This window comes from Cottoperca gobio, chromosome 17 (assembly GCF_900634415.1).
Source record: "Cottoperca gobio chromosome 17, fCotGob3.1, whole genome shotgun sequence".
In the NCBI taxonomy this organism is placed as follows: Eukaryota; Metazoa; Chordata; class Actinopteri; order Perciformes; family Bovichtidae; genus Cottoperca; species Cottoperca gobio.
Genome location: NC_041371.1, coordinates 3,181,289 through 3,200,696, shown reverse-complemented (window position 1 = coordinate 3,200,696; position 19,408 = coordinate 3,181,289). Strand labels below are relative to the sequence as shown.

Here is a 19,408-nt window from a genome sequence, read left to right as displayed (position 1 = left end):
CAATAATTCAGCCACAATAATTGAAATATACCAAACGTGCTCTGGGATTAGATTGTGCTGCTTTGATTGTACATTTAATTTGTTTGGGTTTTGGACTGTTGGTTGTAAAAAAAAAGCAATTTGAAAACATCGACTTGAAAAATAAAATGAGCTTTTTTCATAATTTTGTCAAACATTTTATTTAAAATGTATATATATAGATATATATATATATATATCTATATATATATATATATATATATATATATATATATATATATATATATATATATATATATATATATCTATATATATATATATAGTCCACTCAACCCACACACATTCAGTCTACTGTGATGTAAAACAGAGAAACAGACAATCCTCACATTTGAGAAGCTGGAACTTGAGAATATTTTACATTTTGGGTAAAAAAAATACCGATTGTTTGTCAATTATTTTGACATTTTCTGTTGATTGACTAATCAGACATCAGAGGTCAAAGGTCATACCTGGAACTGAAAGGGATTCAGGGTCTTGCAGAGCAGATGACCTTTAAGACATAACGTTCAAACTTTATATCCTGTTTGTGTTTCCAGCCGCGGCTCTCACTGACAGTGAAAAATCAAAGTCTTAGAAATCATCTCAGGAAATTTTTAAGTGGGGCTGCGGTCTCGCCAAAGGCTTACGGCCCCCCCTCAATGGGCATATTTCGAACATTTGACTGGCTCCCAAAAACAACACCGCTCCTGCCAAGTCAGAGAGCTATGAGCTACACCCCATCATCATCCAAAATAAACTCACACAACAAATAATGAAACCAATCGAGCAAAACGGACGCCCCCAAGAAAACCGCCAAATGACACGTTAAGGTGGCTGCAGGGGGGGGGGCGGCCGGTCGCAGGTTTGAATCCTATAACACTGAATGGGTGTCGATCTTAATGTGGAAATGTTCCTCTCGACTGATGCTTACGGAGAATCAGGCGAGTCCACGGTCTCATCCCAGAGAGAAGGAGCCGGGACACTCGCTGAGGACTCGCAGATAAACGTTCCCTTTTCCTGCCCTTTGCACACTTTGTGTAAAAATAACTTTCCTTGTACCTGAAACCCTCGTCTTGTTCTGTGTCTATCATCTCTCTGAGTAATAAGAACACATCACTAAAAGGTTTAGCACATGTTAAACCGTAATATTTTACTTTACAACTGCCTTAACACAGCACATTAACCTATGGAAAAGTAATTTAAGTGGACAATAACACTCTGTTGGTCGTGTACTGCAGGCTCAACCACTGACTAAAATGTTATTACCAAGATTTATGACATTTCATTAAATACTTAAACAGAATTATTACATACTTATATTGCTCCCTTGGTTACACAAAATAAGGTCTTTGCAGAATGAAGAAACACTGAAAGGTGTGTAATCCACAAGAAGACACGTAATATTCACTATCAGTCCAGAGTGGCTCTAATGTCCTGGTGCTTTATGAGTCCCTTGGTGCTGAAACGTGATCCAATAGTATTGGAGGACCCCATCTGTGAGACCGCGCTGGGCAGCCGGCCGTGATTTACACAGGAGCCGTTTATGGAGCTTTTAAAAAAGACAGAGGAGCCGACATAAAAACAGGCTTATTTATGGAAGAGAGCAACACATGGGCTGTTATGTGGATTCACACAATCGAGTGTGTGTCTCTGGTTCAAAGAGAGGGGGTATAGGGCTGTGTGTGTGTGTCTGCATGGGTGCTTGTTTACAGGTTTGGTGGAGTCATGCTCAGGAACGCACCATCACACATGTGCAGGAATGTTTTGTAATGTCTGTGTGGAGAATCAATGTCATGGAAGAATGTTTTTAAATCAAACTACGCCTTGCCTGCTCAGTGCAGAGACATACGATTATTTTCTTAATCAATCAAGTAATGGTTTGTGTAGAGAACAGACACATGTCCCTGGTTCCACGGCGATTCAAAATCACGTTTTTTTGTTTCACCAACAGTCTGAAAACCAACGATAGTAAGTGGACTATCATAGAAGACAAAGACGAGCAGCAGATCTTCATATTTAACAAGCTGGAACCCGTGAATTGTTGCCCATAAGAATGACCTAATCGTCAATTACCATAACGGTTGCCAATTCATTCAAACGTCACCGCTTCAGACACAAACATCAGCTTCTGTTTCTGACAGCAGCACTTCCAACAATTTGTAAAACTAAATTAGATCCTTGAGGTTCCATTCCTGCAAACACAAACTCCAATCCTCCTCCAAATACAGACAAGTAAACTCTGTCTGCCTCCAAATGAAAAGTAAACACCGCTTCTCTATTCCCGCGATGAGCAAACTGAACTCCATCAATATAAGAAGCGTGTGCACGCAGAGTTTCGCTGGATTTACTCTCCCTCTAAAATTTCTGCCAGAAACACAAGCAGAGGCAAAAGACATAAGGGGGGACTATAAGTAGGAATTACAAAACCCATCAAACCCCATTTCCTCATCCTTGCACCTCCAGTTCCCAGGGAGCAGATGTATAGTCCTTGACCAATAGGTGGCAGAGTTTCACGCTGTATCCAGGCAGGATTCAGGAGAGAGTAAAGGAGGGTGGGAGAAGAAGAAGAAAGAGAGAGTGAGGAGTGAACTCTTACTTGCAGTCTCTGTCCTCCAGATCAAAATGCGGATTGAAGTTGATGAGGATCTTCTGACCGGGCTCCGGGGCTGTTATCACCCACACGCACTGCTGGGAGGGCGGGTAGGCGCCGGGATAGCCCGGGGAGGTCAGGTAGTCCGGGGTGTGTATCTCTATAGTCCCCCCGCATTTATCTGCGCCGCAAGAGAAGACACAAAGTTGTTCAGTTAGTGGAGAGAAATGGACTTTCTGAGGACTGAACTGCACTCAGCTGTTGACTAATGGCACATTTTAGTGTAAAAGATTAAAGTGCAGCAGAAGGTATGAGAGTGAAGACCTCCAGCTGGGGATCACTATAAATCAATACATCCACCAGAAGAGCAAAACATATGTTGACAGAAAAACACTGATTTGTCACTTTACATTCACATCCCGAGGGATTCTGTCAGCCTCAAGAAAGTGCGTAAACCTTAATTACACTATTTTAGAAAAGGTGTGGTAAGGTGGGCTCCTTCGCGTCCCTGACTGTGATTACGCCCGTGATAGGTGAGGTGCGCTGCTGCTGCTTCTCCTGCAAACACGCAGCAGGATTACATTTAATTTTCTTAATGAATGATTTATGAAATTGCTTATAGCCTGTATCAAGCTTCAGTGGCAACGCGCGCAAAAGCTCCAAAATGCGTCTTTGAACAGCTGAAGCGCGAACAGACCTAAAAGGAAAACATGTAATATTAACGACGTAACGTGTTACGTGTCTGTGATAGTACATTGTCAGTTTGTAGTGATTGTACCCAATACATATTTTGGTTTAATTTCTACATTTGGTGTATTCTGTATCCTCAATTATTTTCATCTATTACAGTAATTATAGTACAAACAGTATTCACATGTCTAACTTAATCCCCTGCAGACCTGCTCTCAGAGGGGGAGCCGAGACCTAACAGGTGAGAGGCAACAATGGTGCAAAATGATGCAAAATGGATCAATGTTCAGCCTGTTGTCAAGCCACATGTATTCATACAAGCAGTCAACACCTACCAGTCTGAGTCAACGAAGCAACCAGGATGACTTGGGTGAATAGGAACAATAGCAATCCACTACGCATCCTTAGATTGTACAAAACAGACATTCTGTCAAAGAAAATAAAGACAAAAGAGGGGAAAACGTCCAGCTGGGTTTACGTCCAAAAGATGGAAATAAGCGAAGATTGTCTCAAAGTAAGAAATCTGGTTGTTGTAGGCTCCCCAGCATCCTGCGAGCTTCAGCACCACAGCTCTGTGTCTGTCAGGGAACAACTTGCCATCTCCTGGAAAAATAATAATCCAAAAGAAACAAGACGAAGAATCAAAAAGGGAAAAATCCGATCCGTTCTCCAGAAGAAGTGGCAGCTGTGCGCCCTCGATTCTTTATCAAACCTCTCACTTGTGACACCAACACAGGATCGAAAGACGTACTTCCAAGTGGAACATTTAAAAGAAGAAGAAGCGAGAAATCAGTAGCTAACCGGTATTCAGTGAAAACCAACAGCGAGGAACATCTGAGCGCTGCTCTCCAGATCTTTACTCCTTATTTCAGTCCAGCTCTCTCTCCGCCTCTCTGTTCGCAGCGACTGACTGACCGTCACAGCAGAAATGTCAGGAATACGAAGCGAGCCGTGAAAGTAACAAGCGGAATTTCCACTCCCTAAATTCCTGCTGCTAGACGCAATCAGCAGCGACCGACCGCTACAAGGGGCTGGAGCAAACTGACACCGGTGCGCCCTCTGTGCGCTCCCGACTCATGCGAGAGAAAACTGCGCACGCAAACTCCCGCTGGCTGCGAGTCTGGTACAAGGTGTGGGCAGTGTCCACCAAGCAGGCGCGAGTCCACATCTGAGCTTTGTCAAACGAGAAGCAGAGGATTCAAGGAAGATGTGTTCGTTCCTTTGTGGCTGATTTACATGTACTAGTTTGGGATTATTAATCAGTTTTGGTTGTTTTGATGATGTAAATGCAGAGAAATGGGCAGAATAGTGATGTTTGTAGATGCATGCTGGATCGTTTTTTTTATGTTAAAGCATGTAAGTGCTTTTTCTGTATTTGGTTTTACAAACTAATACGTCAATTAATTTGTTATAAATAACAGTTAATCAAAGGTTGTTTAACTTTGATGGTTATATAACGTAACTATTAGATAATAAATCATAAATAAATAAATGTGACTCTTACTGACTGGATATAAAGTGTCATGAAAACTGAAACATTGTTTATATTTTTAATGACCCACGATGAATTTTATCCATTTTTAATAAATATTATAATGTCTCCAAATGCACAGCTTGTGAACGCCTGGTGTTACTCTTATAAAAACCTGAATAATAAGTTCAGTTTTTGTGCCTTTGTTCTAAAATTTCAAGGTGAACTTGGTAATTATTCAATGTTCAAGAACAATAAGAGAGTTACCTTTTGAATGAGACCAAAATCATGCAGCTGGTGCAAATGGTTGAAGAGCAGCTTTTAATTTACTTTGAGTATGTCGTTTGTAGGTATTTTCGGGTAAATTCCCCCACACTGTAAGAGGTTAACTTAAATAAAGAATCAATATTCCTTACTGCCGTATTGATAAAGGATGACAGGAGAGCATTAGGTTATCTATTCACACCATACACACATTCACGTGGACAGAGAGGCAATAGCAAAGGAAGAAAAATCACCTATTATATGACAAGAAACTATTTTTGCATTTATCCAGATTTATTCCCTTTGTTAGGTTCTGTTTGGCTGCATATGGAAGATGTACAGAAACAAGCGTTTCATGTACTTTATACACAAAATGTTCGATTTTGTATCAAAACCTTCGGAGGAGCCAAGACCATCTGTGTCAGGACAGAAAGACTCCCGGAGTTCAGCGTGTAGTTATTCAAGTTAAGCTTTAGTTTAGGCTTTGAAATAACATTGAGATCAATAATCAGAACATTTCACAGGTTTTTTGGCTGCTTGTCAGAACATTTCTTCAGGCGAGTGAGGAGACACTGAGTCTGTGGTAAACAGCAGAGACTGAGCCTCCCAGGTGTAACTGCATGTCATTAATTAAAGCTTGCTTGTTCAGCACACCTTTCCTGGCTAAACAAAGACAACAAAAATGTGATTATCAGACACTTATAAGAGCTGCTAATGACTCACACTGTATTAATGCAGCGTAGTTCCTTATTAACAGATCATTCTCTATAATGCTTTAAGAAAACTGTTGTTGTTTATTTTAGCAATCAGGAGCCGAATGTTAGCGTTCACATCCTCACTGAGGATCTACTGTGTGCAGTTTAATCACTTCAGCAGTTGTTCAGATTAAGGCCGCTGTCTCAGGAGGAGATTAAAACAAGAGAATAACAATGGTGGGAAATTGTATTTCAAATTAGGCCGAATACAGGTTGACATATCTTGGCAGAAATATGCGTCGCTGTCCAATGAAAGGAACGCATCTCCAAATTTGGTGATTTCTTTAAATTTGGGAGATAAACTGAAGGTTTAAGAAACAAACTCATTGAATAAACGGAGACTTGTTTTTTCATTATCTCATTAAAAAGCTGCTGTTCTGTAGTGAGGTGTATAGTTGTATTGTGCAGCGACAACATAGAATATTCTCATTCTCAACAAACGCTCAGTTTTAAACACGTGGTTAATGTTGTAAATTCAACTGAAACTACTTGGTTAGGTTTACAAAGAGGTCATAGTTTGGCTTAAAAAAAAGTGCATTTGTCACATAAATTAAGTTATGTATGAACTAAGTAAGTTAAGTAATGAATGTAGATAAGTCAACAGTTGATTGTGGGTTCCGACCTCCTTTCTAGCTCTTCTTACCCAAAACATTTGCCCCAAGCGTCTAATAATGCTGCATGAAGTGACACGAATAGCAGAAAATGCGATAACACGCAGAAAGACTTGGTGGGCGTCCACCGGTTCGATCCCCATTCCTGCAGTCAGCATGTCGAAGTGTCCTTGGGCAAGATACTGAACCTCAAGTTGCTCCTGATGGCTTACGGCAGGGGTGTCAAACTCATTTTAGTTCAGGGGCCACATGCAGCACAATTTGATTTTAAGTGGGCCGGACCAGTAACATCACAGCATAATAACCTGTAAATAACCACAACTCCAAATGTTTCCCTTCGTTTTAGTGCAATAAAGTACATTCTGAAAATGTTCAAATGTTATCTTTTTACAAAACATGATGAACAACCTGACATTTCTTAAAGGGCCTACGAAATTATATTTTGTCAGTGTTATTGGGCTTGGTATATGATAGAGGTTGCATATCTATTGTGAAATGTGCCATATATATATATATATATACCGAGAGCATCCACTTCGGCTCAATGCTTTGTGCCAAGACAATGTTGATGAGGAACCTTTCGAAGTCCCAGCTCCACTCAGCAGTCGGTGGAAGAACCAAACAAGAGGGATGCTGTTGTGCTGTAGAGAAGCAGATTCAATCACTGAACTGACATTGTGTTTTGTTATTGACTCTAATAAAGTGCTGATACTTGAGCGACGTGTAGTTGTCAGATGGAAACGTAGAACAGATCTTTTGAATGGCACATGATGGCATTCTGTGGTTCTTACCAAGTATTCCCCAGGCAGACTCTCACCGGCGGTATGCCACATAGTGATACATTCTGTAACATACAAGATAATACATGTCAATGGTAATCACTTCAACCTTATTTGCTTATTTATCTATGTATTCTGTATCTTTGCCAGAGTGACCATTCGACTCCCCATAAATACATCAAAGTTTCTGAGCTCTACACATTTGTGCACACAAGTAACTTACTCATTACGTGGCTGATCACCTGCTTGTTGTCTGTCCCTCTTCGAATACCTTTGGTAGGCTGTCTGCAACACTCAAACATCCAGACACTTTGATTTGAATCCTGGGTGATCTGTTATGCAGGTTGTGTTTGCACCATGTCCCTCATATTCATTGAAGTCCTCCATGACATCCTTTTCTTGGCAGCAGCTCTTCAACTGCTTCCATAATTGTACAGTTTTCACATGTACACCTAAATGTACAAAAGTCATCTTAATGTCATACCATTTATATGCCTGTGTTTGACAACAGGCTCGTAAGCACTATAGGTGAGACGGTCAGTATACAGACTATACTTTATAAAACAGCGCTGTCCTCCGGTCTGTTTATTAGCTAATAGCTAATGCTTTATATACATCCTCGTAATATATGACGTTTGACATCAGACACAACGATAGAACCTCAACCGCAGAAACTTCGAAAAAGAATCAAGTTATCAAGCTTTACAGACGTCGATGTGTCCAAGTAGAGAAATAATTTAATATTTAGGGATCGAGCAATTTGCGGACAACTAGTCGGGTTCATAACAATTCAAGGAAACCAAGCTATCAACTCGCTAGCAAGTTATAGATAGCTTGCGATCTATTTACGATCAAGGATAATGTTACGTTTTATTATGATGTATTTACTATATATTGAGAAGTTCTATGAACTATAGTCAAATGTATATACCTGTCTGTGTTCTGTTGCCGCACAGGATCTCCGCCAAATCCAGGATCACCATCACCATCATCTGCATGTTCGCTCCCGTCTGTGTCTCCATCTTGAATACTGTGTCTCGCGCTGCTCTGTTTCCACCACGTTAAACTCGCCCGCATGATCTAAATCCACGACACCGGCATCCTCTTCAATACACTCTTCACTCATTCTTGAAGGTGCAACGAGACGACTCACTGTCACTCGATTCTGTGGAAATATCCGAGCCAGAGTCCGACATCGCCGCTTCTGCCGCTTCTGCCGCTTCTGCCGTGCTGTCTGTGTATTCAACTGGTGGACTATTTTATACTTGTGACGTCAGAACACGGCGTCGGGTGTTTCCGGTAGCGGCAATGTAAACATCGGTGGTCGACATACTAAATCATGATTTATTTAATACTGCGATCATTGTGTCATAAATAACACATCATTTTACACCACAAATAGAATTTACTATCATCAGTAGAAATTCATGTTTATCATTTCATAGGCCCTTTAAGAAAAACACTTTTTACACTTTGCAAAGTCGTCCTGCGTGCCGGATTGGAACCTCTGGCGTGCCGGTTTTGGCCCGCGGGCCCTATGTTTGACACCCCTGGATTACGGTGTATGAATGGGGGAATACTGACATTGTAAAGCGCTTTGAGTGATCATAAAGATTGGGACAGCCCTTAACACACACACACATTTGGGGTTCAGTATCTTGTCCAAGGACACTTTGACATGCTGACTGCAGAACTGGGGATTGAACCTCCAAACTTCCAACCGGTGGACGACCACTCGACCTCCTGAGCCACAGCCGCCCAATATTGCTAATATTGCTGCTCGAAATGACACACGAATAGCAAAAAATGCGTAGTGATAACACGTGGAAAGACTTGGTGTGTTATTCATACGCCATTTGGTGATAGGAGGCCGAATCACTCATACAAAAATGATTTAAAAAAAAGTATGAAATGCTTGAAAGAAAGAGAAACAGGATGTGTGACAGAAGGTAAACGTAAACAAAGAGGATGATGGAGTGAGTGAGCGTGAGAGTGATCGAGGGAGATAAAAACACAGCAAGAGATCAACAAACGAACAACTGAGTGGGTCTGGCAGAGAGCAAAGGAGACACACCACTCACTTCTCAGAAATGGTTTGTTTTACAATCCAAATATTACAACACAACTTTAATGTTTCCAGTCAAACGTTCTCATTGAGATTCTAGATTTGCTCTCACTGCACTTGTATGTGTTGGAGTGGAGACAATAAAAGATCTTTGGCAGCACAACACACTCATAAGCCAAGCATGACTGAAATAGCATCAGTTGCAAAGTACATATTAGTGATGCAAACTCTAAAGCTAGAGCAGAACTCGGTGTGTGTTACGATAACACATCTGAGCTTTTCAAGACAACATTTTCCTTTTGCATTGATGCCGATTGCTGATATTTTGCTCAGATTTTCAACTTAATTTTTTCCCCTTTTCATGCAAAGTACTTCCAAGTATTCAGAGCCATTAATCAGGATTTAATAAAAGGCCAATAACAGCCCAATAAATCACTTTAATGCTCGTTCATGTTCATTAATTATGGGGAGTGTGTTTGCGTTGAGGTGAATTTGAGCGTGCGAGTGAGTGTGAGAGGACGTGCAGTGAGATGTAGAGAGTGTGGTATGTGTTGAGTGGGCTTTTAAAAACCGCAGCCATATGTTTGTGAGGAAATGGGAATGTATGTTTCTGTATATCATTAATATATCAAGATATCCTACCCTGCCAAGCACTGGGTTTTTCTCTTTCGAAAACAGCAATTTTCTTAACTGCATCTGTTTTCCTTTATTTCAATCTTTGTCATCCGTTGAGCACGTCGCGTTCCAGAAGTAAGAGTCCTGTTTCTCGTAGGATATTAGCTGACCTCGGTTGGAATACTTCCAAAGCTTGGATGGAGGAAAAAAAAGCTCCCGTGGTTGAATCATCAGAACACAAGGTGAGAAACTGTGTTTAAATATCTTGGAAAAACACTCCAAGGTAAAAGCCTTCGTGAACAAAAGAAGCAAGGTAGCCAAATGAGCCTTTCAATAAGAAACATCAAACGAATTAGCTTCAAATCCTTAAATCCAATTAGTGTTTGCTGCTATTGTTAAACAGATTAGATTAGATGGCCTCTGTAACAAGGTTCTTCTCCTGACTGAGGTCCATGTGCATCATCCTCTTTAGATTCGTCTGCAAAACCATCATGACGGAAACAAAAGAACATTTTCTTTTCGTTGAAATAATGAAACTAATAGCAGTAATGTTACTCAGGAGACTCTCCTGTTTCTGTTGAGCAACATCGGAGATATCATTCAAATAAACTGGGACGAAGAACTCGCAGCTACGGCTTTTCTTTCATTTTCAAAAGCACTGATAAAACAAACCTTTTGAGAAAAAACCTGTTGAGTTCCAGAAGCTGGTGAACAGATGTGAGCGAGGACGGCGGAGGGTGCGGGACTCTATACAAAACCAACATACCTTCACAGCTCCAAAGAACGTGCATATATTAACGCTGATAACTGCCTTTACATTGTACTGTCTCGCACAAACACGTGCAGTTACACACGAACGTTAGTTTTATGTCTACGTACACGCTCGAGCACCTACACACATACACACACATGCATCTAATGGCTCTGGAATGATGGAGGAGGGGCGGTGGTTCTATAATGACACAGTCATATCTCAGTAATTACAGGAGACACTGACAGTGATCCATTAGCCTGCTGTGGTGGGCTGAGAGCAACAGCAGCTACATGCTGGCTAACACTGGGCCGCAGAGCTACAAGCTTCTGTGTTTATATGTATCCTATTATTATGCACTTACGCATGCACATGCACTGAAACATATATTCCTTACATGCTGCATTCACAAATGTTTACACAGACTCCACTGTTGTTATTGCAGTTTCTTGCTGTGTGATGCACACAGACGTGTGCATAGGTACAAACACATATCAGTCCCAGTCCTACTCCATCTAGAGCTCTCAGAGCTCTAAAAACACATTTGAGAAAACCCCTGTTAATCCACACACACGTGCGTAGACGCATGCACACACACACACAATATACACACATTCTAAAAAGATGTTTCAACACAAGACGAGGTCATGGCACCGTCGATAAGATCTCCTCACCTGGCACTGTGCCAGACTGCCTTCTCGGGTTCACACTGCGGGACCTTGACCGAGCGTATGCGCTCTCACACGCACACGGTCACAGAGAGCGGCTCTGCACTGGCCTCGCCAGTTACACCTCCCAACGGACCTAATCATGAGGCTCTCGCTTGAGGAGTGAAATGGACGATGCCGGCCAAAAGCGCCTTGTTTGAGGACTCGGATTATGATAATTACTGTCATTACCAAGGAGGCGGTTTAAAAAAAAGAAAAAAGACGACATAACCATCGTCCATCTGTAGAAACCCCGAGCTCATCTCAGTTACTACATCACGGGATGGGCCAATGGCTTTTTTTAATTTTATTGCTGGAAATAACAATAAGCTAATTTAGGAGATTATTGCAAAACCACAAGTTGTCATCAATACACAAGGAAGCTGCTCTCTGTAATAAAAGTAGAATATGTATTGCTCCTTCACACACATCACTCATCCACAGGTGCATATATATATTTAAAACAAGTGCTTTCAGTACCCCAAGTGGCTTTTCTGCAAAGTTACATATTTCTACATTACAGGTCATTTAGCAGACGCTCTTATCTAGAACTAACTACAGGGACTACCTGGTGCACCTCGGGGCTAAGTGCCTTGCTCAGGGGCTCAATTGAACTCACAACCTTCTGGTGTTGTATTTGGAAGCCGCACCACTGGACCATCACCACCATAGCCACTGGTGGTTGGAGCTTTTTTAGCTCAAGGGCAACTATAGTTGATGAAATGGCCATTAACACAGCAGAACAGAAATGCTTCACTACTAAAAGATACTAAAAAAAGCATAATCTGTAATAATAATAATGCATTTGTAAAGATAATTTGTTTCAAAGTGAAACAGTAGAGGGCCTAGGATCAAACCCTGTGGCATTCCACATGAATATATTTTACTGGCTGAGTAAACGTTTCTTTCATACAACTCGTGGGAATCTTACTTGCCAAGAGCGTTACAGCTGACAAGGTTTGAGGAAATCAAGAACACTGTCAGCTAGTTTACTGGGTGTCACAGTAGTTTGCAATGGTAATTATTTGCATGATTTGTACATGTGTATGTGTACGACCTCTTGGCCTCGGAAATCTGTTCTGACAAGGCACACACTCTGAAGCTTAGACACTCCTCAGTGTTACACACCTCAGACAAGTTCAGAAAACGTTCAAGACGTATCCTTCAAATTTACCATCGCAGAACAAATCAGAGAAATTTAAGGCGGTTGCAAAAAAAAGAGTCGAGAGTGGTGAACATGAGATGCTGAGTCACTTCTGAGCCACACAGCTGAGAGTCGTACCTTTTCTGCCTGTCAGAAGGATTTGGCATCCATTACCACAACGCCACATGTACAAGATTTCCTTCCAACAACAGCAAACAGTGAGTCAGATTTCATCACATCAAGTCAAATACATTAAGCAACAGTTTTAAGTTATGCATCATGTATTAAAAAGATGTAAAAGAACAAACTTATCGTGCACAATACACTAGAATATATCTCAGAGACTGCACCGGGAACAACAATTTAATCAACAATGCAATAGATTATATAATTTAAGATATATTTTCTATATTCTTCCTCAGGGGGGGAAGGTTTACCTCCAATCTCCATCCAACCGGATTAAATTCTACACCAGATTATTTCTGTCAGAAGCGTTTTGGTTTCATTCTAAGAGATATGTTCCACCTCCAGAAATCCATTTTTTTTAAAACTTGTAATTCTTTGGAGGATATTCTTGCTTATATTTTGGGTGTTAAACATGATTTTAAGTTTCTTTATATGATAAATATCTTGTTTTCTAACGTTTCTTTAAACTCCGGGATGTGAAGTCGTTGCGTAACTACAGTAGCGCTCGGCTGAGATTTTGATCCTCTTACAGAATCCAGATCAGGTTTTCGAGTGAAAATAACACCGCTTGGGTTCCTCACACATTTCTGCAGCTGAGTGATGTTTGCCTCTCTTACTTTCAGGGGCAGCTGTTTGAAACTTCCCCTCTCGTTCTCTCTCTTGGCACAGTCGTCGTCGATTTAGGCTAAACCCCTCGCTTGGCACCGAGCGGCTCCGAGGGAAAGCTTAAGTGCAAGTCCCAAAATCTGACACTTGTAGAAACCCTGATACTTTGTCAAGTGATACGAGGAGCTGCTTGTCAAGAGAGAAACACTGTCTCTGTTAGTGTGTGTGTGTGTGTGTGTGTGTGTGTGTGTGTGTGTGTGTGTGTGTGTGTGTGTGTGTGTGTGTGTGTGTGTGTGTGTGTGTGTCTGTGGCGTTGTGTTGGATTACATGTGCAGACGAAAAATACTTTTAAAAACTATTAATTAACTAAATAAATAATAATAAATTAGATAAAGATAAAGATTTATTTCTCTTTTATAAGAATCATTTGATCATCTCATAATTCTCTGAACTACTTTACTAAATACAAACCCTGTTATCCTAGAGCAGAGGTCGGCAACCTTTACTATCTAAAGATTTGTCTGGAGCCGCAAAACATATTTGATAACACAGCTTATAGATTTAATATATAGTTATACTACATTTGTTGCATTTATGAAATTACAGAATGACAATAAAAGAAACTGTTGCTATGTTTACCTGTTTAAACGAAGGAAAACACCAAACTCTTGTGAAGAAAAGGAAACAATACAGTGGCATGTTCAGGCCTACTGAAATAAATTAAACACAGAACTATGCAGCCTATTTGAGTCCTCCACTACAGAGGGGTTAAAGAGCCGCATGTGGCTCCTGAGCCGCAGGCTGCAGACCCCTGTCCTAGACGGACACAAACCTTTCTGCAACACTTTAAACAGCTCGACAGTCACACACACGTTTTATATATGTTAGTTTGTGTGTTGGGCGGTCAGCTGGACAAGTGCGATGTCATGCACTTTTCATAAAAGTTCATTTTCATTAATTAACTCATTAACTTTCCCAGCACTGTCAGTCAACTCTGATGAAAACACACCCAGTGATGAGGCGTGCTAACTCACAGTTTAACTATAATACTTAGAATGAAGCACATGTGCTGAAAAATCTAACTAAAGCAGCTTTTGAAATACTTTTAATGTAGAGTAGTTTCTTATAACCAATGGTAGAAGCTTTGCCGTGCTGGAAGTCATCAAGCAGCGCTGGAAACAGAGAAAAGGGGAATTAGAAGGGAAATCCAAAGGATCAAAATGTATCTAACGTAGCACATGAAAGCAGATTGAAAGAGAAATTACAGCCTGAAGGTCACAGAGAGTGTGACCCACAGCGGCTGTGTGTGTGTGTGTGTGTGTGTGTGTGTGTGTGTGTGTGTGTGTGTGTGTGTGTGTGTGTGTGTGTGTGTGTGTGATTACATAAGAGAGCAACTAAGATAAGGCCGTTTGTGAGATATGTGGGAGTTCGTGCACCGTGTGTGTGCAAATGGGAATGCAGGAAAGTGGGGGACTGAAGACGTGCAACAATGAAACTGTGTTTGTTTAAGCTTCAGCATTATGTGAGAGAAAGCTCTGTGTGTGTGTGTGTGTGTGTGTGTGTGTGTGTGTGTGTGTGTGTGTGTGTGTGTGTGTGTGTGTGTGTGTGTGTGTGTGTGTGTGTGTGTTAGACAGATAAGAGGTTATCACCGTCCTTCTCAAACATGCTCCAACCAGCCTGAGACGCCGGCACGACAATTACAGCATTGGGGCTATCAGGGGTCAAAGGTCGGCCCGGAGCTGTGAGGGTCGACTTCTTCCAACATGAGCAGTTACGTAATGAGCGAGTCACGACCACCGGCTCGTTTCATAGGACATTCCAGAAGAGTGTTTACAGAAGTCATTTACTTTCCTTTAATGTTTGACTTTTACGTGCGAGAAAACTACTAAGACACAACAGCACACACACACACACACACACACACACACACACACACACACACACACACACACACACACACACACACACTACAAGGAGCAGTGACGTTTTCTGTACTGCGTGTTTAATTATCCTGCCTCTTAAATGATTTTGAACATGACGTTAAAAGTATTTATTAAATATTTTTCATCAAGTTATCAGAACATTTGTTGTATACAAGTATAATAAGTTTAATTTAATAAAACAATCACCTCAGCAATATCTGTACAAAAGTATTTTCTTGGTGCAAAAGCAAACTGGATAAATAAATAAAATATAATATATATAAAAAATATATATTTTAAATATTTGCTTTTATTTGACTATTTACTGTCCAGCAAAACAATGAAAATATATCCAGTTGCAGTTTTATTTATAAAAAGAAGACCTTCAATATTCCCCATTTAATAGTAATTAATACAACCTTGATTAACGTATTAGAGATTTAATTGTATTCTGGAAACAAATAAGCAAATATTTCCCATCTGTAAAGATCACACGAGCCTTCTGCCAGGGAGTTCTTGCATCTCGATGCTTTTGAACGCTCATTTGTTTTCTTCTGTTAAACCGAGGCAACAACACAACACAGAGATGAAAGATTGTGTGTAATCCGCTCGCAGTCCAGCCCTCGCATTACGATAATCTGCTGATATTTGTTTTCATTAGTGGCGAGAAGCAAGAGTGAAAGAAAAAGAACACACAGGAGATGAAAGGGATGATATTTCTATTGCATGTGTCGTCCCTAGGCTTTTATTTTGTAAAGCCTGAGTGGAAATCAAGATAAATACGCGTTGATTAAGATGAAAACCTAAAATATTTACTGCCTATAACATTTCAGAGATAACAGCTGATTGCTTGCACACTTTACTCTCTGGTCTACGGGAGCAAGGCACCGCCACTGCTCCGTTTACAGGTTTAATTCTCACTGATGCTTCGAGGACAGAAACATATCTGTGCAACTCGGCTGAAGTCGTAAAACAGAAGTGGCAGACGCGACCTGCTTTCCCTCCCTGTATAAGGTTATATTTCAAAATGCTATTCTATATACGGAAAACCCATTGACCACCAATTTAAAAATACCACACTGTGACGCTCCCGTTATCAATAACCTCGGCAAACGTTCCCTTTTCTTCACATGACCAACTATCACTGCGTTTACATGACCCGATATGAAGGAGTCTAATCGACTGCAGCCTTCAGTTCCTAAATCACTAAAAACGCTGATTGCAGCTTGACAACATGTTAAATTTTCCAGCCGCCTCACCTCATTTTTATTCTACGTGTGATGCCCCGTGTCAGGGAGCAGCGGTTTCGAGCCAGAGCATGTGGAATGGAAAGGAAGGAGGGTGTGTGGAGACGGGGGGGGGGGGGGGGGGAGCAGAGGCCTGCAATGGTTTAAAGCCCCATGCATTTTCTATCAGAAGGACTCTGCTGGTTACCGAGTCGATGGTTCACTGGGCCATGAAGGAGCCGATTTGTTCTCCTCCCCGACACAGCTTTGGATTCAGCTCGCCACCACACTGCAGAAGAAAATAATCCATTTTAACAAGTCGTTTAATCTGCTATCATTTATATTTGTCTTTAAAAAGAAATCCCTTAACACAACAGATCACTCCACGAGGCCATTCCAACCTTTCCACTTGATTAAAGCTAATTCTAGAAACATGGTTGGAGTTGGAATAGAAACAAATAAACGTTGAGACAACATGCATCACTCCACCGGCACAGCTCGTTTTTTAAATGTGCATTGCCCTGCCGATATCGGAATCTTCTGCATTTTCCCCGTTTTCTAAATGAAGACAGGATTCAGAAGAGTAAATGGCCGGTTGACATGTTTCGCAGTGCAGAGAGGAGACAGAGGTGATGAACACAGGACTCTCTGTCAGTGGACACCACGGTCTGCTGCATCATTCTCTTGGCAGCGTACAAACAACACTGGAATAAGGAATTTCCAGTCTTAATGAAAACACAACTATGTGGATGCTGTGCACAGTCGTGTATGCAGCTAAATGCTACCATTAGCATGCTCCCAGGCTCACGATGACAATGCTAACAGGCTAATATTGGACAGGTTTACCATAATTGAGATAATAATCATCTGTTTTGCAGGTATTTCGTCTTAAACCAAAGTGTTGGACACGTTGTGTCAGTTATATTTCATGTTCCATGTTTTGTTTTGTCAAAGCTTCAGGAGCCACTACAGACGGGTTAAAGAGCCGCATGTGGCTCCTGAGCCGCAGGTTGCAGACCCCTGACTTATACGATTGCACCTGTTTGAAGCTATTGTACTTACAAGATTCTTGCTGTTCGGAGTTGTATCCTCATGATTGTTTGCACTTTTTGTACGTCGCTTTAGACAAACGCGTCAGCTAAATGAACTGTAATGTAACGATCACCAAACTCTTTACGATTCATCTTCTGGGAACCATCAACGTACCAAATGTGACGGCAATCCATCCAATAGCTGTTGAGATATTTCAGTGTCATTTAAAGAGGTTTACAGAGCAACATTTGCATCACCTGAAAACATGTGTTTAATGTGCATAAAACAAAGAGGGTGGAACAAACTTCTGATTTACAGCAAACACGACATCAACAGTGAAGTTCTCTTTGGATTCGGAGGCAGAGGAGGAAGTCAGCAGAGACACCATCACTCCACCACATTGATTATTTGGTCAGACCAGACGGGCCTCTTTTTTACAGGACCAATCAATAGTTAGGGCAAATTATAATTGCAACTAATACACACACAAAGCCATTCATTGTCTGGGGAGTTTAGGAAGTGTGACCACTTGCAAACACACACAAATCTATACAATTCATCCTAAACAGGTCAGCTTGTGCGTGGGCGTGAGAATAATCAAAAACACATGGACACATTACCGCTGCTCGAAACGTGCAAATACGAGCAGTGGAAGCACGTGGTACGCGGTAAGTTAATTTTCAATACTGACGCTGGACATAAAGCGTCCTTTACTGCGTGCAGTGTAGCAGAAACGTCGGCTTTTTAACCATCTGGAGTTTTGTCGTGTCTGCACGCAAGAAGGGATTTACATGTAAATCTCACGCTGTTTATCTGGTGCCAAAGTGTACTACCTCACATCTTTCTTTTTATTTAAATCTCCCAATTATGGTGCACAATCCGATAATTACTGAACGACTACTCCTTCTTTATGTAGTAATCTTGGCACGACTGCATTCATGCATCTTTAAAATGGAATGAACTGCAAGCTGCTCTCAAGCTATTCTATAACTCCTTCTGGAGATATTAAAGCTTTATTACTTTATGAATGTTGCAGGAGTTGTTATTAATTCTTGTTGCTGCTTAAAAGTTGGTCGTCTGCCGCAATGCCGTCATTGTTATTGCATGCGGACTGTCTGGAAGTATTGATTAAAGTTGTACGATTTGTATGAGAAACGATGTCTTCAAGCGCACAGAAGCAGAATGTTAACAGTTGATCATTCTGGATCAAGATGTAAGATTACCTTCGAACAAGACATTTAAGAGAATTTTCAAAATGATTTATTTCTAGAATATTCTTAAAATGCATCTACAGTAAAGTAAAGTTATGATTAGGCAACTCAAACTACTTGGCAATGACACGACTTCCTATAAGATACTGAGCTAGCTCAAGCTAATGCTAACGCTAAAGCTAAACTTGGTTGAAAGCTGTCTCCACCAGCTGATGATCCATATACAGAAGGACATGGATATTAAAGAGTGTATTGCAGGGTTAGACCTGGTATTATAACTGTAATTAAATGTTATTCATTCTAATTTAATGAGAATGAGAATGAGAAATCCCTTATTAGTCCCACACCGGGGAAATGTACCTTGTTACAGCAAAAGAACAAGAAAGTAAAGAGGAGTGCACAATAATAAAATAGAGTAACAGTAGTATAATATATATATATATATATATATATATATATATATATATATATATATATATATATATATATATATATATATATAAGCACACAGTCGTTGTTAAAGTGAATATTGCACATGGCAGTGATAATAACGAACTGGTGGAAGTTTGGAAATATTCATGTAGAAAAACAAGCAACACTGTGGTTAGATTTATGATTTAGACTTCATATATTCAATACAAAACAATTACATTTTACCTTGAAAGCAAGAGAAGATGTTTCAGGACATGTTTCCTTATTTCATGCAAATGTTGTGAAAAAGATAAACAAAAAAGAAAACCAAAGTCCACCTGCAGAGACCAACAC

The 19,408-nt window shown here is 40.6% G+C and overlaps 1 protein-coding gene across 2 annotated transcripts in view; it reads right to left on the bottom strand.

The window, feature by feature from the left end:
- Positions 1-4,444, bottom strand: part of LOC115022221 (neuropilin-1a-like) — a 69,327-nt gene extending 64,883 nt beyond the window's left edge. The window contains exons 1-2 of one of the 2 annotated variants that reach the window (XM_029453160.1): positions 3,634-4,444; positions 2,615-2,789 (exon numbers count right to left, since the gene is read on the bottom strand). In XM_029453160.1, coding sequence (XP_029309020.1) covers positions 2,615-2,789; positions 3,634-3,724 — 266 coding nt within the window. In that variant the 5' untranslated portion in view covers positions 3,725-4,444. The remainder of the gene's footprint in view (positions 1-2,614; positions 2,790-3,633) is intronic. The other variant, XM_029453159.1, reaches the window with a different exon arrangement.
- Between the last annotated feature and the right edge of the window lie 14,964 nt (positions 4,445-19,408).